Below are 23944 nucleotides of genomic sequence, written 5' to 3'. Positions count from 1 at the left end.
ATCCTTGGTTTCAGGCATCCACTGGGAGTCTTAGAACATACCCCCTACAGCTAAGGAGGGGGCTACTGTAATGGGTGAAGACTGATGGGTAAATACTCCTGCTTCTTTGTCCCTTGTTGGGACCATTTCGGATGTGTTTTACACAGTCTCTTAGAGGGTCCATAGTGGTAGTGACCCTAGTTGCTCATGGTGGTAACCTGCCTAGTGATAATGCACCATCTTTTGCCACGTCTCCCTCCATTTCTTGTCCTTCCCCCTCCTCTACCGTGCTTCCTGTGATCACTTCCCGAATGAACTACTTGTACACAAATTCTTGTGGCAGAATTCACTTTTTTTAAAAAGCTTTTTTTTAAGATTTTATTTATTTATTTGACAGAGAGAGATACAGCGAGAGAGGGAACACATGCAGAGGGAGTGGAAGAGGGAGAAGCAGGCTTCCCGCTGAATGGGGAGCCTGATGCGGGGCTCGATCCCAGAACCCTGAGATCATGACCTGAGCCGAAGGCAGACACTTAACAACTGAGCCACCCAGGTGCCCCCAGAATTCACTTTTGAGTGAAACCCAAAGGAAGACATCTCAGTGATTCATTTTCTTAGTTCAGTTATGTGGATATGTAAAATTTGTTTTACAGGTGTATGTTTGTGATGGCTCATATTTTGTTTCAGTTTTTGCTTTTCATTGTTCTTTTTATAAAGATAGCATGAGAAATTAAAGAGTAGGAGAGGAAGAAGAAAGAGGAAAAGAGGTGGAGAATTGAAAGCTAAGCTCATTTACTTAAGTGAATAAACGTTTTTTGAAAAAGGAAGTAGCGCTTTTCAAGTTGTGAATAAAACCAATCATGAGGCAGAGGTGAGAGAAAACAGTGTGAACCACTAGATGGAAAGGATAGAAAATAATGTCGTCATTGTTCTGACCCCAATATTCCTTTAGATATAATTTTTCTAAATCTGGACTCTTCTCATTATTGCCTCTTCTGGCTGCCCCCCTTTGTTCTCCCAGAATTCTTGCTTCTTAACCCCATTTTTCTTTCCCCAGGGTGACACAATAAAATCTTCAAATGAGAAAAGAGAGGGAGCTTCAAGCAGGATGGTGCCAAAATGCACTGCTTTGTTTCTAAGTTCTGGACTTGGATGGGCTGCCTGGAGACCAGCCCATATCAACCAATGCCAAGGACATGCCAGGACCTGAGAGGAGCAAGTTGGAGGGGGTGAATGAGACTGAAGAAGGAAGGGGAGAGATAGACATGTACCCATTTACCCCAAGTGCTATCCCTCCCACACTGAATCTCAGTCGAGCAAAGGATAACAGTACTAATAATACTCTTAAACAGTACCCTTTTCTTTCTTCCTTGTTTTCCTGTTATCTGGAAGGATGTACCAGAAATTCACAAAAGAATAGAAGAACCTATATTATTACTCATCTAGATGTTTTAATATCTTCTCTTGGAGAGCCCTCCCAGAGAGTGCCATGAAAAGTAAAGCAAAGTTCCATCTCTTGGGCACTAGATTTTGGAGCCAAGAGTAAAGGGATTGAACAACTGCTAATTTGCTTAAAGGTCTTCCCCCAATAACTTGACACAGGTAAAACACACACACACACACACACACACACACCTGATAGGAAATCACAATCATGTAACTCTTACTGCTAGGATCTTTCCTAACTTTAGCACTAACTTTATAAAGTAGATTGTTTCTTCTCTCACTCAGTGTCTATGAGGAGATAAAGGTTATGGATGGGGCCTATAAGTAGGATTTCTTAACAAGGAAGAGATGGGAATATTTAATTAAAGAAGACTAGGGGACCATTTACTGGTATACAGGATTGGCTTTGGTGATGAAGCAGATGCTCTTGGTAACCTGGTAACCTTGGTAACCTTGGTAACCTACATCCACTTAGCCCACCTCTGCGTTCTGCTATAGCTGTAGTGTACTTTCCCATGCATGATGACAGAATCCCATCATCTCATCTCTCCGACTTTCTTTCCCAAGTCTCTCTTTTAAACAATGGGAACTTACACAGCTGTGTGCAGGGCAAGCCCAAATTATAGGGAAGAAATACCTCTAGGCATGCCTCAAACAATGTAGTATGGAATCCAGGGGATTGTTTAGTTTCCCATTCTTTGGAGGGACAATTCTGAGGTACATCCTACATGATTCCTCAAAGGATCCTCAGAAGACTTGAGCCCCATTGTCCTCCATGGTAGTTAGCTCAGTAACATACCCTTTGCTGGATTTTCCATCTTCCTTTTTTGATAAGCTCACTTCCTTCTTCCAATCTTCTGGATTCATGTCTGAAATAAATTACCTAAACTCAAGTCCTTACTTCAGGCTCTGCTCTTGAGGGGACCCAAACTAAGACAGTAGTACTAGATATTAACTCTAAAAAGTAGACCCTCTGGCTAGTATTCTGGAGATGGTTTACTCACCAGACAGATGGAGACAAAAACTCCATTGCTGGTGGTAATTGTGATGTCCATACCTCTGACATAACTACCATAAGCTTTGCTTATCTAGTATCTCTAATATTGGAATGAAAAGAGGCTATGATAATTATACAAGTAGTAATATTGGCTAGCTTTTGTAAACTGCTTAGAAGTCTTAAAGAATGCCTTAAAGAAAGAAAGACAAGTTCAGTTCAGCCAATTATCAACCCAGGAATTCTATGAAAGTCAGATGTCCTCCATGACAGAAAGTAAACAGGCCCTATAGCAATATGGCAGACTGTGCTAAAAATCAGGTTCAGAATTTAATCTTAGGAGTAGCAGAATAGCAAAGGAGATTGAACATGTGGGTCTCCTTTGTTAAAGATAAATGTTCACATCATGGCTTTGACAGAGAAAGACTGGGGCCCTGAGACTTGGGATGAAGGATATGTGTGAGGGCCTTAAACCCTGAATGCCCTTGAATAATGGAGGCTGAAGAAACCTGTCTTTCCCCCTCACTAGAAAACAGCCTTCTTCCCTTGCCTGGAGAGGACGAGCACCTCCCTGGGTTGAATGTCTTGCAACATGATGATTATCCTCCTTGGGATCTTCTTTACTGACTCTTCCAAATGCTCTGCAGATTAATAATGAGAGTCAGGTTCCAGGTACCATATGAGGGAAGATACGGTCTCTGCTACAGGAAGAAATAACTTACTGAAATAATTAGAGAATCTGGCTAATATGTACTGACAGGAACAAGGGAAAGATCTATGGGAATAGATTTGAAGGTGTTAAATAAAATAGGATGAGTGGGAAAAGCAGAATAGGGAAGTGTTTGTTGGAACATATAACATGACTTAGGGTTTAACATCCTGTCAAGGACACCTCGATTGTCCCAACACACTGCTGAGATGGTGCCTTTAAGTTAGGACGTGAGAATGGTGTAGAGATGCCAGACTGCCCATCAGAGTACTAAGGAACAGATCAGAAGACTCAAAGAGGTAGACATATTAGAATGAGGTTTTTATGTGAGACCGACTGCCTGACAACATTTCCTAGACCATTCCCTTCACTGGGGTAATAAAAAATGTGGGAGCATTTTTTTTAAAAGCTCAGTGGCAGTGCACTCTGTGAACCAGTGCTCATGGAAGAAAATGCTGCCGTAGAATTGGGTTCCCAAGGGTCAATGGGAATGAAAGAATTCCATGATATTAGAGGCCAGGTAACTGCACTTAAACATCAAAGACATAGTTACTGTAATAGACAATAAAACTAGAAGGGTAACCCAGGTTTCCTGGACCTCAGAGATTTGGGGTAATGGCTAACAGACCTTTGTATTCTTAGAGGTAAGATAGATAGGCAACCTGTGAAACTATTACTTGACTTGACTTTCATAATTAAAAAAAATCAAAAGCCGGTGAGCAGCAGACTAGGATCAGCATCCTGATGATAGAAAATCATAATTTTTTGTTGAGTTTCCATATCTGAGGTAGTTCCCAGACCCAGAGCCCAATGGCTGAAAAGGAAGCCTGATCCGCTCAAGGAAAGACCATGCAGCTCCCTCATAAATATATACGTTAACTCTTCAATTTTTCCCACAAAGGAACTTGTATTCATTTACTCAGACTTTTCAAGGGCTTTTAGATACAGAATCTAAGATGCCACTCATAACAGGGGACCCAAATGCCATTATGCCCCCCTCAATAAAGTGGAGGCTTCAAGAGGCCAGGGGATAAATGGAGTCCTGGTACAAGGCATCTCCAATGGGTTTGCAGGCCATCCTGTGGTCACTCTTCCAAGCCCCAAATGTATAACTAGGATAGATATCCTTAGTTATTAAAATTTGCATTCCTAACACTTAGCAAGAAATACAGCACAAGTTTGGTCTCTTTTAATTTTAGAGGCAGCTGATACTGCCCCAAACCATTTATTGAGGGACATGGAAATTTTCCAGTTTCAAGTGAGACTCAAAGAAGCAAAGGCTCTGCAGCAGTTCAGGCAGTGGTACAAGTTTCCTTGTTGCTAGACTATATGACCCAATAGATTCAGTGATTGGTAGAGGTATCCAATGGAGAGTGGCAATTCAGAGCTCTAGAATTCTGAGTCAAGGTCTGCTTCCTGCCACAGAGAACCACCCACTATTTGAAAAGCAATTTCTGTTATACTACAGGGTCCTAGTAGAGACTGAGCACCTGATTATTGGACATCAAGTGATTGAAAATGTAAGTATATTGTCAAATCATCTAAGTTATAAGGTAAGCTTGGACAGCAGTGATCTATGTTGGAAATGATACATACAGGATCAGGTCTAAGAAAGTCCAGAGGGCACAAGTAAATTTCACAAACGGATGACTAGACTCCCATGTCACCACCCTCTGTTGCACCAGTGATTCTCTATCATTCTACACCTATGGTCTCATGAGATGTTCCCTGTGACCAACTGACAGAGGAGAAAAAAAAAATCCAAGCCTATTTTAAATATGGCTTGGCTCCATATATTGGTACAAGTGAAAATGATCTGCTGTTGTGCTATATCCCATCCATAGGACTACTGCCACTAAAAGACAGTGGTAAAAAGAAAGTCTCATTGTGGGCAGAGGTTGGAATAGGCACTTCGTGTATGGAAGAAAAACTAGCCTAAGATAAGGATATATACGCTCTCCTGTGCAGTGGTGAATTACTTGGCTGATTGGTCAGAGGCCTAGGATGAATAAGATTTTAATATTGAGTATAAAGTGGGAGAGAGGTATATGGAGTATAGGAATAGAAACAAACATGCACATCCTTGTGTCTTACACTAATGTCTACCAGAGAGTATCTATGACCCCCAACAACCAGGAGTCTCCTCAAGCAAATGTTAGCCAGCCTCTGTTCTTAGTACCCCAATGCTAGTACAATGGACCCATGCACACAGTAGCCTTGTTAGTAGGTATGGAGGCCATGCATGGCCCCAATAATATTGGCTCTTTCTTACCAAACTGAAATAGCTACTGCTTCTGCAGAAGTTCTGACTTGCCAGCAGCAAAGACCAATACTGAGCATTCAATGAAGTACCAATCCTCAAGGACACAGCCAGGCACTTAATGGCAAGTTGATTACATCAGATCCCTCACCCCCTTCTGGAGGAAGAAGTGATTCATCCTTACAGGAAGCATCTCCTATTCTGGATATGTTCTTGGCTTCCTTGCCCATAGCATCTCTTTCAGGATTATTACCTGAGGGCTTAGAGAATGATTTATTTACTGACATGGTATCCTAAATAACATCACTTTGGACTAAAAGAACCATAGTGAAGGAGATACAACAACAAGACAACAATGAGTACAAGACCATAGGATCCACTGTTCCCACCACACACCATGTTATCTAGACAAAGTTGATCTGATGGAGTGTAACAATGGACTAGTAAGGGTTCAGTTAGTTTGGGGACAACACCCTGTATGGTTGGGAGTTGTTCTACCTGAAGAGGTATATGCACTGAGCCAATGATCAATATATGGTGCTGTTTACTCAATAATTATAATACATGGGCCTGGAAACCAAAGTGGGGAAGTAGGAATGGCTCCTCTCACCATAATATCCAGTGAACCTATTGCAAAATTTGTGCTTCCTATTATCACATCCCTAGGCTCTGTTAAATTATAGGTCTTGGTTACTGTTGGCGGGAAGAAGAAAATCTCTACTACTGAGGGGTACAACAAGAGTCTCACAAAACCTATAGCTACAACTACCACCCTCTCACTTTGGTTCTTTAAATCAGGGTACTAGTAGATAAAGAAGGGCATTTTTTATACTGGCAGGTTAATTGATCTGATTATCATCAGCACCTGGGATTGCTGCTAAATAATGGGAACAGGAGGAGTATTTCTAGATCTCAAAAGATTCACTGGGATTCCCCTTGTTCTTTCATGTCTGGTGATAGCACTGAATGAAAAGCTGTAGCAACCTCAGCCTTACATGAGCAAGTTATCCAAGGGCTTAGCCTCAAGGATGAAAACCTGGATCTCCCCATCAAACAAACAATTCAGCCCAGCTAAAGTGCTTGCCAAGGGTGAGGAAAATCTATAATGGGTGGTAGAGAAGGGACCTGATGAATATAAATTATGGTCTTTGGACCAGTTGCAGCATGGGACATCTGCTTGCTACACTAACTGTCTTGCCTTAAGCCCTTTTGAGAATTAGCAACTGGTCATGATCTTAAAGAATTGATGACTGAATGATTTTATATAGGGCAAAAATGGATCTGAAAAGTTTAAATGATAGATGGTAGCAGATACTTTTGGTGTCCTGTGGCACTTCCTTTGATTTCAGCTGCAGAGGTGTTGGACAGTTCCCATGCAAGCCACAGTTCTCCCCCAAGTGCCTGGGGCATCTACCTTCCTGACTCCCCACTCTCTCCAAAGCCACAGAAGCTCACTAAGCCTACACTGAATGACCAGACATATAAGGGGACTAATTCCCCTGGAAGCTGCCCTCAATTAATAAGTGAAGGGAGTCCGTTGATAAATGCATTAGCCTTTGTCCTTGGGTGGGAAAATTCTAAGATGGATTCTATATGGTTTCTTGGAGAGTCCTCAGTAAAATTGAGTTCCAGTTGATCGATGTGGTAGCCAGCTCAATAATGTGTTCTTGAATGGCTCTTCTTTCTTATCTCTCTCAGTTTCTCTGCTTCCCAAGATTACCTATCAAAGAAGCTACCTCATTCAGTCTGCTTTCTGAGGAACCCTAGGTAGATAGATAAGCCAGTTAGTTGCTGATTGATTATGTTTATAGAAAGTGTTGGCTTTGTTCATAAAGAAAAAGCTAATAATTATTTTGGTGGAGAAAGTGAAATTAATTAAAATTTGGAAACAAACATTTATTGAACACTTTTTATGCATCAAACATTTTAGAAGTATTATACCACTTTCAATTAATTGATGTGACTGGGGTGAGTTTTCTAAGCTTATGGGGAAGGAACAGAAAAAAGAGAGAGAAAGAGAAAAGAACACAGACCAAGACATCAGTGAGTGAGAATCAAACTCCTTTATAGTAATGTCTACCACTTATCTAGATAGATCTACAAACTTTTTTGGGACTATACTGTGTACTATGCTTTGGGTGTGTTAAGAGGTGAAATTGAGAGTTGATACATGACTGACTATAGTATATCCAAGTAAGTATAATAAAATTATGTGTTCTAAAAATATGAAATAATTCAACCTGTAGTATATGGGAAATATAGGGAATCCTAAGATCATTTAGTCCAATGTCTTAACTTCACAGATGAAGAAAAAGAGTTGGCTTAGTGGCACAATCAGTCCTGGAATATAAGGATTCTGATACTCACCATTATACTTAGAGACTGGCACCACAGGAATGGTTATCAATTGGAAAATGTTTAATACAAAAAAATGTTCTGTACTTATGTGAAGTTTTACAGAGATATGGTGTGTTTATTGATTCCACTAGAGTTCAGTTTCTTGTACACAGTCTCTATTGACTATGAGTCCCTTATGCTATTAAGCCTTGTTGCATGACCTTAAATTAAGTTTCATTCAAGTACTTAATGTTCCTAAGAGGCTTAACAATGCAATGCAGAAGAGAAGCGAGTTAGTAGGTTCCTTGGAGATCACCTACCCAACCCCACCTGTCAGGCAATTTTGTAGATATTTAGTTCCATTCTCAATTGACTGATTTGAATTCTATGACTCTTCTGGCCCAAATGGGAAGGATGGGAAAATAAAAACAGAGAAAGAAGATCATTTCCAACCTCTTCCTTCTTTCCAACTTCATATCTAGATGTCCTCTATAGCTAACCATGACCTGCGATGGGAAATGACTATTTTACTCCATAAAGGAAGCATTCAATAGATACTTGTTGGTTGATGGGAACAGTATTTTCTAATGATCTGTTCTCTGGAATGGATATCCCAAAGGTAGTGAGGGAAACTTTCATTGAAGAAATCAATGTCCATTTTTTTATTGTGGTGAAATATACATAACATAAAATTTACTATTTTATCCATTTTTAAAAGTACAATTCAATGCATTAAGTGTTCACATTGCTGTGCAACTATCACTACCATCCACTTCCAGGGCTTTCTTATTTTCCCAAACTGAAACTCTGTGCCCATTAAATAATAACTTCCCATTCTCATCTCCCTCCAGCCTCTCGCAACCAGCCTTCTCTTTTCTCTATCTCTGAATTTGACTACTCTAAGAACCTCATATAAGAAGCCATATAAGTGGAATAAGTGGAATAAGTGGAATCATACAGTATTTGTCCTTTTGTCCTTTTGTGACTGGTTTATTTCATTTAGCATAATAGCTTCAAGGTTTGTCCATACTGTAGCATATGTCTGAATTTCCTTCCTTTTTAAGGCTGAATAATAAGCCATTATATATATAACATATTGTTTATCCATTCTTTTGCTGATGGACACTTGGGCTTCTACATTTTGGCTAGGTTAATAATGCTCCTATGAATACCGGTGTACAAATTTCTCTTTGACTCTTTGCTTGTAATTCTTTTGGGTACATACCCAGAAGTGGAATTACTAGATCATATGGTAATGCTATGTTTAATTTTTTGAGGAACTGCCATACAGTTTAACACAGCAGCTGTACCATTTTTAATTCCTACCATCAATGTACAAGGGGTCCAGTTTCTCTTCATAAAACTTATTTTCTGTTTTGTTTTTACAACTGTCATTCTAATGGGTGTGTAGTAGTATTTCATTTTGATTTTGATTTTGATTCTCATTTCCCTAATTATTAGTGATCTTCAGCATCGTTTCTTGTGTTTATTGGCCATTTGTATATGTTCTTTGGAGAAATATATGTGTATTTAAGTCTTTTGCCCATTTTTTAAAAGTAATCTCCACACCCAACGTGGGACTCGAACTTACGACTCCAGATCAAGAATTGCATGCTTCATTGACTAAGCCTGTGCCTATTTTTAAATCTGATTGTTTTGTTGTTGTTATTGAGTTATAGGAGTTTTTAGAAAAATTCTGAATATTATTCCCTTATCCGATATATTATTTGCAAATATCTTCTCCCATTCTGTGGGATCCTTTTTTACTCTGTTGATAATGTCCTTTGATGCACAAAATTTTTTAATTTTGATGAAGTCCAATGTAGCTATTTTTTCTTTTGTTGCCTGTGCTTTGGTCTACTAACTTTTTTTTTAAAGATTTTATTCATTTATTTGACACAGAGAGAGAGAGCACAAGCAGGGGGAGCAGCAGAGGGAGAAGGAGAAGCAGGCTCCTTGCCGAGCATGGAGCCCAATGTGGGTCTTGATCCTAGGATCCTGGGATCATGACCTGAGCTGAAGGCAGACGCTTAACCGACTGAGCCACCTAGATGCCCTTGGTCTACTAACTTATAAGCTTACATTTTAATGCTAATATTAATTCTTAACTTCAGATACTGCTGGTTGGGTTAACCTAGGTTTTCTAGAGTCTGAAGTATATACAATTTGGGAGACTTGAGAGAAAAATACACAGAAGTGATTTTCATAATTTTTTACTAAATCTTGTAACCATGTTATCACTAGTTAGGACCCCTTCTGGAAGGAGTCATGGAAGCTTCATTAGCTTTATTATTAACCGGCCTTTACTGCCACCACTACCACTTTATTCTTCCCTCCCCAAAACACCTCTAACAATTCAGAGAGTGTGTAGGGAATTTGAGAGTCTGGGAGACACCATTCCAAGTATAAATCATAATTGAAATATCAGTGCATGGAAGTTTTAGAATAAGAAATTTCTAGTCAAAGAATATCAGAAGAGATTCTCCTATAAATAGCTTTAAACTATTGTTTAGTAAACTGGATAGAACTGGGATTTAAAATATCTAGGTCATAATTCTAGCTCTATTACTAACTGGTTTTGAAAATCTGTGCAACTCAAACTTTCCGATATTCAATATGTATAAAATAATGGATTTGGATTTGAAGTTCTCTTTCAGCTCTTATAGGCAATAATTCTTCTTACTTCCAGCTTATTCTTCTACCTGCTTTCAGTGACTGTTCTCCGGTATTGTTCCCTTTGGCCATGGGTTATGACCATCCATGGGTTATGACCCCTCTTCATAGAGAAGTTCTAGGATGTCATAGATGACAACCTGCCTAGACAGATGTTTCTTTTCATATACCAATAGCTTCCGGTCTCTTGTAAGCAATATTTACTTTCTCCTGTTATATTCAAATTTAATTACTATATTACCTCTCCTATTCTATATTGCACTGCACCTGAACATCTCCATTTGGATGTCCCACAGTCACCTCAAAGGTAACATGTTCTACTCTGAACTTATTACTTTTCCCACCTGTCCCTCCTCTAGCCCATCTCAGGGGGCACCCTTGACCACTGGTCAAGGCTGAGGCTATTTGCCCCTCAAAGTCCTGTCTGTTTTACCTTATGGATGTTTCAAATACATCCATTTCTTTTTATTCTCACTGCTATAGTTTAAGTCAATGTTTTATCCTCTCTCACTTCAATAAGTGCAATAGCCTCATAACTATTCTCCTTGCCTATAAAGTTGCCTCTGAAATCCATTTTCCATAGTCACAAGAATTGTTACTAAAGTGCAAATCTGATTATTTCATTCTCCTGCATATAGCTCTTCAGTGGCTCATTATTACTTTCAAGATAAAGACCCAACTCCTTATCAAGGCAAATAAGCCCTCCCCCCACGAATAATCTTGATACCTGCTTTATCTCATATTTTGACATCCCGTCAAACTCTTTGCTCCAGCCATATTGTACCTCTTGCTGTTCCCTAAGTAGATTATGTTATCTCTCATCTTCAGGGCTTTGCCCTTGCTATCCTCAGAGCTTGTAGTCCACTTTCCTACCACCCCTTTTTGTCCGAAAAACTCATCCTTCAGAAATCTGTTCAATTATTGCCTTTGTGTGTGTGTGTGTGTGTGTGTGTGAAGTCTTCTCTGACACCTCAAGCGAGGTTAAGTGTCCCTCTTCCTTTAACACCACATTGCATTGCACCTTATTCTTTGCCGGTCTTTTCCACTAGATTACTAACTTTTTGAGAACAGAGACTGATCCTTAGTCATTACTGCAGCCTCAGCACCTAACGCAGCACCTGGCACACAATAGGCATTTGATAAATATTTTTGCATAAACCATCTTGTGAGAGAAACAGGTGCTAAATAAAGATATCTTGCCTAACTATCTTTTCCTGTTATTCTCATATTGCACACCTCCTTTACTGGATTTTTAAAAAGTGAGATTCTAGGTAATAGGATTATGGGTGTATTATATTATTATGTTTCCATTTATTATTTATAATTGAATAGAACTCGACACCAGATGACCTGTGTTATCCTTTTGTGGTAGGGCAAAAAATACTGAATTCATGGAATGACACTGGGTGTCTTATGAGCATAATGTTGAGGAAAATGGTCCTCTCAGGTTATGCTGTATAGTGATGGCAGGAACTCATGTGATAGGGTTCAGTGTAAACCAGGGCCTCAATCTCTAACTGCCAAGTTAGAGTGGGAAGAGACTGGTAAATATTGTCTCATTTCAGAGGACGCATTTGAGGGGCAAATAGCCTCAGTGACTCAGCTGAGGCTATACATTGGTCTCCTTATTTCCAGTATTATGCTCTTTCCACTATATCATAGAGACAAAACCAGAAACACCTTCGTTGCCCTAGCAAGACTTAGTTATAAAAATTTAAGGAAACAGGGAGTCTTTAGAGCATACGTTTCCACCTAGAATGTAAAGGATCTAAGAATTCTAAAATGATTGTGAATCTTTTATGCCTAGAATTTGATGGAATAACACTAACTCCTAATTCTCTTTAATTTCATTGAATTATTAGATCTTAAGAACAGAGCAAAATTTGCATATTTGTTTCTGGCCATCTGCTCCATTCAGAACCTTGGAACTAGACAACTTATTTTCTGGGAGGTCTACTGGGGATGGAGGAATGGGGGGGGAAGGGGACTGAGTACCTAGCATCTGGGAAAAGATGTAGCCAATTTCAGTCTTCCTTTCTGGAATTCCAACAATTCTGGAAGTATTTCATGATGCTATTCAATCTTCACCTTGTTGGTTTAGATTTTGTATCAGACACTTTATGATAATTTGGCTGCCAATTGGATTTGTTAATAATGTCAGATTTTATGATTGTTACTTGCATGCTAAAGAGAAATCACATACTATAACATGGGGGAATTCAGTTCTGCAAAACTGCCTGGATAAAAGAGTTTTTAAAATAGGTACCATTCTACATTTTTAAAGTTTGTGTTAAGATTGTCCTAAAACAACTGATTTACTTCAACACAGGATACACTTAAAAAAAAATCATTTGACCTACAGGAGTAGAGATGTTAGGAGACAATCAGTAAGAAATAACACATTTAGAAAGGTGAAAATGCACAAGTAATGACACACTTTGGCCCAGTCCCCAAATCCTTAAGGAGCTGGCATCTTGTTCCATCTTCTGTTTTTCCCCTTTACTTCCAGCCAACGAGATTTCATATATAATTGTCTCGGTCTCCATTAAGACTGGGAAAAAGTAGGAGTGTAGTGCCATACTAATTGATGAGTTGTACTCTCTCCACACAGATACTGGCGTTGAATTTAGTACAGTGATCGGCCTAGTACATTGTGACCATCATATCTGTATGAGTTTGAAAGGGTCAAGGCAGGGATTATTGTATTCCGGGCTATTTCATTACCATGTCCGAGGTGCTGAGGCCGGCCTTGGGAGGGAATTGGATGTGAGCTTGACGCCCTTCTTGGGGAAGAGCCACTTGGCCCCAGTGCACGCGACGTTGCGCGTGGAAAGCCTCAGTAATTCGGCACGCGTTCTGCAAACCGAAAAGACCACAGATAGCCCCGTCCTCTTTCGCTGATTTTTTTTACGTAGAACAGCACGCGCGGCACACGGGGCTCACCGCCCAGGTGGGGGTTTGGGGATCCCCACCGCAGGGGGAAGCACCTGGCGGCGAGGTCCCGGCAGGCCCTCCCGAAGCGCCTGTAACCTGCGAGAATGCGGGGCTGGCGGCGGCGGCGGCGGCGGCGGCGGCGCGGGGCGGGGCTTGGCTGCGGAGAAATGACGTCGCCGTCCCCGCGAGCTCGGCGGGCCGCGCGCCCTGGTAACGGCAGCTCCGCGGCTACCGAGTCCTCCTCCATGTCCCCGCCTCTCCCCGCACCAGCCCGCCCCGTCTCCTCCTCCCTCCGCAGCCCCGGCGGCGGCCGTCTCGCTAGGAACCTGGTGCCGGGTGGGAGCAGGACCCGCGGGGCCACGCTGCCCACGACGCCTCCGCCAGACGTCAGGTGAAGAGCGGGAGAGAGCGGGCCGGGCCCGGGACCGCGCTGCTGGACCCTTGGCGTCTGTCCCGCGTGGGTGTCGCCTGCGGCCTCGATCCGGCGGGGCTGCCCCGTCCCTGGACGGGGGTGACTGCAGGGTCGTGGACCGGAGGGCGCCTGCGGCCGCACCTGACACACACCGGGGATCGGGTCCGGAAGCGGCCGCCCCGGGTTTTGCCTCCCAGACGCCGTTGCTCCGCGGGCCGCCCCCAGAGCGCGAGGACAGGTGCCCCGGCCGGGGTCTGTCGGGAAGATGGCGACCCCGGGCATGAGCTGGCAGCCGCACTATTACGGCGGCTCGGCGGCCGGAGCGGCCAAATTCGCGCCCTCGCCGGCCGCCGCGCAGCAGGCGGGGCACAGCATGGACTATAGCCAGGACCTGCACCTGAAAATGAGCAAGAAAATCGCCCAGCTCACTAAGGTAAGGGCGCGGCGGCGGGGTCGGCACGGCGGGGACCCCGTGCGGGCCGCGCAGCGGCGGGGCTGGGAGGCTGCGCGCCCTCCGCCCGGGGCAGTTGAAGGGGGCTTCTCTGGGGAAGCAACAGCCGAGACTAAGCCCCAGGAACCGTTCAAACTTCGGTGGAACGCTGGAGATGTTCATTTAAACTAGACAACTCAACGGCACGGCCGGGTTTATGAGACTTGCACCCCGCTGCCCTTTAGGGGCAAGCCAGCACAGAACAAATTAGGATCTACTTCCTTTATTGCACGATAATAAATCACTTTAGTTTTGGGCTCATGCATCTGCCCAGACTCCACGAGCCTTTACACTACTGTATGAAGTACAGTACCGTATTTACCTAACATGACCCGGAATCTTCTCAATTAATCAGTATCTTCTATTGTTTATGTACTTAAGGGGAGAATAAACCTGAGCAATGTAGGAGGGTAAAACATACTTTGCGTGCCGTTTGGGGGATTTAATGAGTCATTCCTCATTCTGACAAAATGTCAAACAAGGCTTCTTAGATGAATCATATGTCTGCACATAGATGTTTCAGTCTATCAAAAGATAAATTTTCAAAGAGCTTAAGCCTGCAGATTTGGTCAACGGTAGTTTAGGATGGTGAGCTTTTTTCTAGTTAATGTTGATAAGTAGTTGGTATCTGTGAAGCAAGAGCAATTCAGATCGATTGATTCTGTTGCTCTGTTTACATCTCACCAGCAGTCTTTCAATACCCCTTAATTGCGAACAGGTGATTCCTGGTGTCTGAAAGTTAATAGAGGTGATCTTAATGTGTTTAAGCTGAGTCAGCTAACCACTTGTTAGTGGCGTGGGTATGATGAAGAGAGGTGGGCATCCTGGGCGTTTACTAATAGGTAAGCCCTGAAGTCTGACTCTTTTCAACTCCAAAATTCCCATTATATAATTCCAGTACTAGTTGACACTATTGAGAGGGTAAAGTAAAACAGAGCTGGAAAAAAGGAACTGGGAGTGAAAATGGGGATCAAAAGAGGGTAAAAAGAAGATTTAGGTGAAAAAATATGATTGACGGTAGAAAGAGAAGTAACATGAAAGGACTGAAGAGTGAGGGCTCCAACAGAAAAGTAAAGGAAAAGGAGCAAGCACCTAAGAGTTAAAACTCAGCCATGCAGAGCAAGGCAACACTGGGGGAAATTTTGTTTTCTGATTTTTGTTTTAGGTCCGTGCTGTCTCAGAGTTTGCTCTGTGCCCGGTTTTTACTGTTTCCTCTTCTGACAGTCCCCATATTCAGAGAAGGGAAGGCCCAAGAAGAAACAATAGTATATCATCAGGGCATTTATACATTTGGGAGCTCAAAGCCAGGTTTCCTGAAATCATGTTTGTTCTTCAGAATAATGATGTTCAGAATGAAGCACATGGCTGTTTATGTATTCTGACTTTCTTTTTTTTTTTAGAGATTTTATTTATTTATTTGACAGAGAGATAGCGAGAGCAGGAACACAAGCAGAGGGAGTGGGAGAGGGAGAAGCAGGCTTCCCGCGGAGTGGGGAGCCCGATGCGGGGCTGGATCCCAGGACACTGGGATCATGACCTGAGCCGAAGACAGACGCTTAACGACTGAGCCACCCAGGCGCCCTATTCTGACTTTCTTATGGTGTGTCCACAGACACCCATTGTTCTGATTTTAGATTATAACCCTCTAGGTTCCTACTGTAAGTAATAGGAACACTCAGTAAGTTGGTAGCGGAACTTTGTGCAGTTTAATGAGGTTTCTCATCTCTCCAGTAAACTGCTTTTCTTTTTACTTATGCTTTTTCAATTATCTGTTCTTTTATCAGAAAAATAATTCACAACTGTTAAAGGTGAGAGTATTGATAGAAGCTGCTATCACGTTCTGTTTACCCACTTTAAATCTAATGAGGCAGGAAGCTGCCCCCATACCAGTGCTCGTCAAGGCTTGAGTGCTATCTGGACTCTCTGATTTAGTGTTTATAGTTACAATCTCTAAACACTCATGCCACCTCCTCTGCTAAGTGCCTCGGACATTTAATCCCTTATACTAGAGTTTCTCAGCCTTAGCACTTGAGCATTTTGATTTGGCTAATTCCTTGGAAGCAGGCAGAGCTGTCCTTTGCATTATAGAATGTTTAACAGCATTCCTAGATTCCTGGTGCTACCTAGTAGATTCCAATGGCACCCCACACCTGCATGACACACCATCATGACAATAAACATGTCTCTAGACATTGCCATATGTTCCCTGGGAGGTGTGAGGACTCGTCCCATTTTGAGAAGCACTGACTTATACTGGAATATCTAGGGTTTCTCTTGCATTTATTACTAAGATAAGATGTGAGAATGAAATAATCAGATAATAGGACTCTGTTGCAGCCAACACCCTTTAGTTTCTGAAATGTACAATAAGACATGCTTCCCTTATGTATCATTTTGGAAACTGTCAAATTTTACAGTCACATATACTTCATGTAAATACTATACCATAAAAATGATATCATGGGGGCGCCTGGGTGGCTCAGTTGGTTAAGCGACTGCCTTCAGCTCAGGTCATGATCCCAGGGTCCTGGGATCGAGTCCCACATCGGGCTCCCAGCTCAGCGGGGCACCTGCTTCTCCCTCTGACCCTCTCCCCTCTCATGCTGTTTCTTTCCTGCTCACTCTCTAATAAATAAATAAATAATCTTTAAAAAAAATGATATCATGAATAATATTTCAACTGTTAGAAACTTTACTGGTATCTACTATATAGAATCTTCATTCATCAAGCGTTTATTAATGAATTCACATCAGTAGAGGTAGGTTGGAAGCTTAGCTTATATTTCAAAATTAAACATAATCATTAAAATAGGATTTTATTTCTTTTGGTAATGAGTCAGTAGTACTCAACTCTTCAGCATTATAGTTAGCATGGCTTGGGAATCTGACTGTCTTGATTTAAAACTCCTACTGCTTACTAGTAATACGACCTTGGGCAAGTCACTAAATTCTGAGCCTCCGTTTCCTAATCTTTAAAAGAGGGGTGATGATACTACAACTAAGATAGTAGGCTCTTAATTCAGGCTGTCACTGAAAAGAGAGAATCTGTGCCAACAAAGTATTAGTGAAATACTGGATAATATATTTTTTTAAATGTTCCTCTCTTCTTAAACTAGTCTGCATTTAATAGCATTGTTATTGTATTTCTTTTGAGAGTTTTCTATGAAACTCTTTAAAAATATATATGGTAATTGTTCTATTTGAATAGCAAAGTTTAAATTTTTCACATGTATCCTGCATTGTTATAGTACAGTATTGAAAATACATGCATTTTCCAGATACTTGGCTGGCTATGAAAGGATAAGGATGAAAGTAATCTGTATTACAATTTTGTACATAGTAAGACTCAATAGATGTTTAACTAAAAAGCCATTCAGGTGCAGACATATTTGTTCAGATTCTGTTTCCTTAGAACCTAACATAGCCATCTCTTAGAAAGGAGAACAGTAGTTTTTAGAGTACCTTTTTATGTAAGGGATGCTTTGCTAAGTGTTAGAGATACAGTAGGGAGCAGGACACAGTCTCTGCCTTTAAAGTGAATCTATTATATTTAGGCTACTCTTAGTAAATTTTAAGAATTACTGTTAGATTTTTGAGTCATGTAATGGCAAATTTCTGGGACTGTTAATGGCTGAACCATCTCAGGATAGGCAGGGAAGCTGGATGGGCTGAGTTATGTTTAGTAGGATCACATTTGTATACTTCTCTACTCTCCACTGTGTTGCCTCTTTAGTGCATTAGGGTAAAAAGCAAGAATTGTGGAAAGTAATTATAAAACAGCTTTTTTTGTGTTACTCACTGTCCCTTTCAGTTTACTCTGTGAGGCTGGCTCATCCTCTGCCCATAGATAAACTTGGCTTTTCTGGTTGCTTTTAGAAAATATAAATTGTCCTTCAGTAACTAAATTGCAGAAGTCTCAATTTGATTATTAAAATGTCCAGGCACCTGGCTGGCTCTTTTGGAAGAGCATGTGACTCTTGATCTTGGTGTTGTGAGTTCGAGCCCCATGTTGGGTGTAGAGATTACTTAAAAATAAAAAAATCTTTAAAAAAATAAAAATAAAATGTACAGTGCCAACAAATAAAAACCCTAAACCAAACCTAAATTAAGGATGAAGCTTCTCCCCCATGCCCATTCCCAGCCAATAATCGGGGAAGGGGGACATCATTGACTTTTTTCTTCTGACTCGGCTTTTCTATTCTTCTTGCTTTGTCTTACCAGTCCTAGTTTAACACCCTCCCCTCCCCCACTGGGCAAAGAAGAAGGGAAGAGGGGAAAGACTAGCAGTAAAATTTATTTGAATAGTTCATGGTAATCTAGCTTCAGTGCTGTTGTAGACTTGGCACACATTTAAAGCTCATTCTTTCACTCCTGCATCTTCCACCTCCTACCTCCATTGCTCAGGATTCCTCAGCTCAGGTTGCTTGACAGTGAGAATGCATGTGTATTCTGGCTGGTTGCTTACTCCTTCCTCAGCCTCTTAGATCTGGCAGGACCTTCATGTTTATTTTGCCAAGGTCTGTTCAAGCTTCAGGTAACCCTCTTGGATAGACCCAGATGACCCCACCCCAGCTTACTCTGTTTCTTTCCCATGGGCCCATCTTGGTCCATAGGGAGCATTGATTCTATGTCCAGACAGACTCTGATAGTGGTCTCAATTCAGCATCTCTCATTCAGTCTCACATACCTCTTCATCCAGTTTCTCATCCTTTTGATTTTCCAAGAATGAATCAGATGCCACTTCAGTATGCTCTTCTAAGTGCTTGAGACACATACCAAGATCTTCAAGTGGTCCCATCAAAGCCTTTTCCTCTAGGCTTTAGGTGAGTGACAAGCATCCATCCTTTCTCTTAAAGGCAAGGACACTTGTTCCTATAGCTCTCCCCAAGGAAACCTTCTCCAAAACCCTGCTCTGTAACCTCTTTGAGGCTTTTCTCACTAATATTGGGTGTAGGAGGTAGCACATCTCAAGACTGCTCTCTTTAGACTGCCTTTTTTTTTTTTTTAATTTTGAGAATATTCTGTCACCTGCTTTGACATGTCAGTTGCCTTTGGTTCTCAATAGAAACTTCCCTTTTAATATCTTGTTATGTTAGCTGCTCATAAGTGCCTCCTTAGTTGATTGTACTTTTTTAATACAGTTCAGTCTAGGTATCACTAACTGACATGACTAGTATAAGGTAGGGTATATGGTTCCAAAGAGCAGGAGTAGTTTCGTTGTGTTCTCTGTGTTCAGCATCAATCATTCTTAAAAGTCTTCTTTTAATACTCAGCTTATGTCTCCCCCCACCCCCACCCCTCCTGAAAACTGCCCTGTCCAACCTAGGCCTTGTTAGGCTTGCCTTACTCTGAATTACTATAACATTTATTGTCTGTTGTACTTATTGGTACTTAATACAGATTTGTGAAATGTTTATTTTGTTTATAAATATCTTGTTTCTGTAATTTGAATGTAATTTCCTCAGCTATAGAGACTATTTTTCATGTAATTTTAATATGAATACTTTGCACGTAGTATAAAAGCTTAATAAATATTTATTGAAGGTGATGGTGGTGGAGTTGATGGTAATGATGCTGTACCAAGTAATTTTGTTATACAGTAGGTTTAGTAAATATTTCTGAGGACCATATCTGCTATTCTTCTGGGTTAATGTTAGATCATTTCAGCTGAATTAAATTACTTTTAAATATTTAAATGTTTATTGGTTTCCTCTTAAACTGTTTCAAAAGCTATATTATTTCATAATATACTTAATATTTTTGATGCAAAAATAAAAAATATAAAGCACTCTGTTTAAAATATAAATATTTGTCATTGCAAAAGTTAGGTAATTGATACCAGATTCTTAGCAAATAAAAAAAAAATAGTCTTGTGATCAGTCATTTAATACTAACTGCTTTTACTATATCCCAAATCAGACTATGTTAATATACTAGTGAAATTTTCAAACAATTGTGTTTTCTGTTCATTAAATACAACCCATTTTTCACTAGTTTGAATTACCTAGATATTGTTTGATCATACTATTCAGTTTTAGTTATGACCTGGGTTGTTTCGGTTTAGCACATATCAGATACTGCATCTTTTTTCCCCTCCTTTGTTTCACTGCAGCTTTGCCATTCTCTTATGTAGTAGCTTGGATGTAATCTTTTAGTCATAGTTGAGTGGTTTGAATTAATTTCTTATATTTTACCAATGGACACAAAAATGTGATATATGGTTTATCAATTGTCCAAATGCTTATAAAGGGACTCCCTTTAGAGTTAAAAGGTTTAGAGCTGGAAGAAACCCAGATTCTGACCAGCCTAACTCTCTGGTTTTATAGGTGTGGAAGTTGAGGGCCCAGAGTCATTTGAAGATTACACAGTTCGTCACTAGCAGAACCTGAACATGAACCCAGGCCTCTGGATTGGTCTAAGAGAAGGGCAGCTATGCTAGCAGGTCTCTTTTCCCTGTGTCTGCCTTCTTTCTAATACTACTCATTCATTTCCTGAGAAGCCGGAGTTGTCTTGGTGGTGGTTTTCTCACACTGGAACCATGTTTTGTTTACTGTCTGAATCACAGACTTCTGGTGACAGTGAACCCATGTGCCGCCCCTCCCATACACTGAACAACCTCTGGATTTATAGGTTGTACAATATGTAACTGTGGCTTTGGTAAATTTGTAACAGCTATGTTTATGTATTCTCAGATAAATGTCATAATATTTTTATGTTTTTATTAACAGCTTTAGTCATTCCCGACTAAAAAAATGTTTTAATTACTTTGATTTGGAGACTGTCATGCTTGGTGTCAAAGTTACTACTGGATGGTATTTTAAATATTTTTCCTTTGACTGCTTGCTTGCTTAATTGGATTATTGCTTAGGTCTCATTCCCAAAGACAGGAAGTTGGAAGTTTTCCTGTTTTTCTCCTTCCATCCCTCTCTCTGTGTTGTTCATGAAAATCCTTTGCGGTCTTCTAATTACCAACCTCTTAAAAAGTGGTTAAGGAGGATAAAGGTTCAGCAAAATGCGAGTGAAGCAATCTGGTAAATTTTTTTAAGATTTATTTATTTATTTGAGAGAGAGAGAGGGAGCGCATGCGTGCATGGGGAGGGGCAGAGGGAGAAGGAGAGAGAATCTTCAAGCAGACTCCCTGCTGTGCGAGGAGCCTGACCTTGGGGCTCGATCTCAGGACCTGGAGATCATGACCTGGTGGAAATCAAGAGTCAGCCACTGGACTGACTGAGCCACCCAGGCACCCTGCAATCTGGTCACTTTAATTCTGAATGGCAATAGGAAGTAATTGGGGTGGGGAAGGGAGGAGGAATTTTAAAAATGATATTCTAGGGGCGCCTGGGTGGCTCAGTCGTTAAGCGTCTGCCTTCGGCTCAGGTCATGATCCCAGGGTCCTGGGATCGAGTCCCACATCGGGCTCCCTGCTCGGCAGGAAGCCTGCTTCTCCCTCTCCCACCCCCCTGCTTGTGTTCCTGCTCTCGCTATCTCTCTGTCAAATAAATAAATAAAATCTTTAAAAAAAAAATGATATTCTGTCCTTTCAGTTTATCTTATGAGATCTAAAATGTTTCTAATCCTTGAGCATTCAAATAAACTTGGATATTATGCCATGAAATGGGACTGATGTGAGTAATGGAAATTTGTTAAAGCCATACTTGTTTTTTCAGTACAGGAAGTTTCTATTTTGTAGACCACTTATGGGTGAGAAGGACATTAAGTAAGTCTGTCAGAATTGTTACTTCCCAGTCCTTTTTGGAGATAAACACCTGAGGAAAGGTAGGAGACAATTGCTAATTGAATTCAGAATTTTTTTTTTGGTAAATAAAAATGATGTTATAAACGGTAGTTTGATGTGGGGGAAATATTACTATCAAGTTTTATTTTGTATTGCAAGTGTGACCTGAGCCACAAAGACTTTTTTAGATTGACCTGGAAACTTACAGTTATTTAAGTATTACTGGAGAATAGCTTCTCACTGCCAATCAGTGTTAATATACAAAAGTGAATTCTGGGAACACCAGTCTTTGCAGGTTGGGGATTGCCACTTATAGTCAGTATTTTGGTATACTTAACATTTGAGACTGAAGCAAATATTTTAGAAGATAAGCTTTTATTTTTAGCTTTCTATTAAACTACAACAGTGTGCACTGTCATTTGTAGGTCTCAAGCTTCATTATTGATTACATCTTTCTTTCCTACTAAAGCTTTGACAAAATGTACAAAATTAGTGAAGTTGAATATGTAAATTTTTTATCCTACATCTTTTACCTTCATCTTGCGATGTAAAGGGAGGTTAAAACTACCAAAGGACCTATAGTAGATGGAAAAGCAAAAGGTTTAGTGATCAACCAGAATACTTGGGATTTGAACAGTTTAGACTCAGGTCCTAATGTGCCACCTAATTTATTACAAAGGAGATACTACTTTTAATGACTTCTAAAAATTACGAATCTGTATTTTCTAATTTATATGTACCATTTCTATTTTGAGGTTTAAAAAGGTTTGAAAATGAAAATTTGGTTTACAAAATACATTGCTAATATTTAAGTTATCTCTAAAACTGACAATTATAGTAAAATATTAGGATAAACCCTATTCAAAATTATTGGAGAATGAGTTATTTTAGTTGATTAGAAATTACCATAAGTACTGATAATTTTCTACTTTCCAAAATAATATACCTACATTTAAACCATACCATTCATAAGGTACATGGAGTCCTTTATTATCTCTGGATCATTGTTAGAATCATCAGTATATGCATTGAAGATTAGGCCAAACCTATACTAATCCTATGGCAAATGCTGAAATTTTATTTCTGAATAAATTCTGTTACTTTTTTTATTTGCCCTGTCTCTCTTATAAAGAAGTGCAAAGTTTGAATATGCACAAATTCTAGACATTGACTTTCTGGTTGGGAAGATTTCGTTTATTCTGCTGAATGTGTCTGTGTGCTCACAGGTATTTGCATTTTTCATCCTGTTCCTTCTGAAACACTTCATAACAGAATTTCATCTCTCTCAGAAAACATTTCATAACTGAAACCCTAAATAGTACCAAAATGCATGTAATTTTGAGGGGAAGTTTTGTGTGTGTGTGTGTGTGCATGCGCGTGTGTGCATGTAAATACATGTGTTTGATATACTGGTCTACCCAGAGTAACAAAAGAAGATATACTTAAATATGACTAAAATAGAGCATATAGATCCATATGGTTGGTAAACTTTTTTTTTTTTTTTTGGTTGGTAAACTTTTGTTGAATGCCTAGTCCATGAAAGATGCTGTGTTAGGCACTATTGATTATTTAATACTAGTAATTTATCATTCCACTTCTGGACTATATTTATTTTTCATTCTTTTCAGTAGACTTGTGAGAAAATATCAGAACAGAGCAGGTGAGCATTTTAATCAACAGATTAATCTGACAAAAAATTTTTTAAAGATTTTATTTATTAGAGAGAGAGCACAAGCAGGGGGAGCAGCAGGGAGAGGGAGAAGCAGACTCCCCGCTGAGCAAGGAGCCGGATGCAGGGCTTGATCCCAGGACCCTGAGATCATGACCTGAGCTGAAGGCAGACGTTTAACTGACTGAGCCACCCAGGCGCCCCTAATCTGACAAATTTAAATGCTTAATTATTGGCAACTTTTTGGTTGGTTTGTTTTGGGTGGAATTTATATATCTAATTTTCTTAGATAAAGAAGCTAGTGCC

At 40.3% G+C, this 23944-nt stretch overlaps 1 protein-coding gene across 3 annotated transcripts in view; it reads left to right on the top strand.

The window, feature by feature from the left end:
* The first annotated feature begins 13531 nt into the window (after positions 1 to 13531).
* The window catches only part of FAM184A (family with sequence similarity 184 member A), a 112400-nt gene continuing 101987 nt past the window's right edge, over positions 13532 to 23944 (top strand). For 2 of the 3 annotated variants that reach the window (XM_054505525.2, XM_064598054.1), the window contains exon 1: positions 13532 to 14177. In XM_054505525.2, coding sequence (XP_054361500.2) covers positions 14010 to 14177 — 168 coding nt within the window. In that variant the 5' untranslated portion in view covers positions 13532 to 14009. The remainder of the gene's footprint in view (positions 14178 to 23944) is intronic. The other variant, XM_045865399.3, reaches the window with a different exon arrangement.

Source organism: Mirounga angustirostris, unplaced genomic scaffold (assembly GCF_029215605.1).
Source record: "Mirounga angustirostris isolate CCGP_5_RB_7025 unplaced genomic scaffold, mMirAng1.0.hap1 SCAF_8, whole genome shotgun sequence".
In the NCBI taxonomy this organism is placed as follows: Eukaryota; Metazoa; Chordata; class Mammalia; order Carnivora; family Phocidae; genus Mirounga; species Mirounga angustirostris.
Note: the sequence above shows the minus strand (reverse complement) of the source record. Positions and strands in the feature narration are given on the sequence as shown.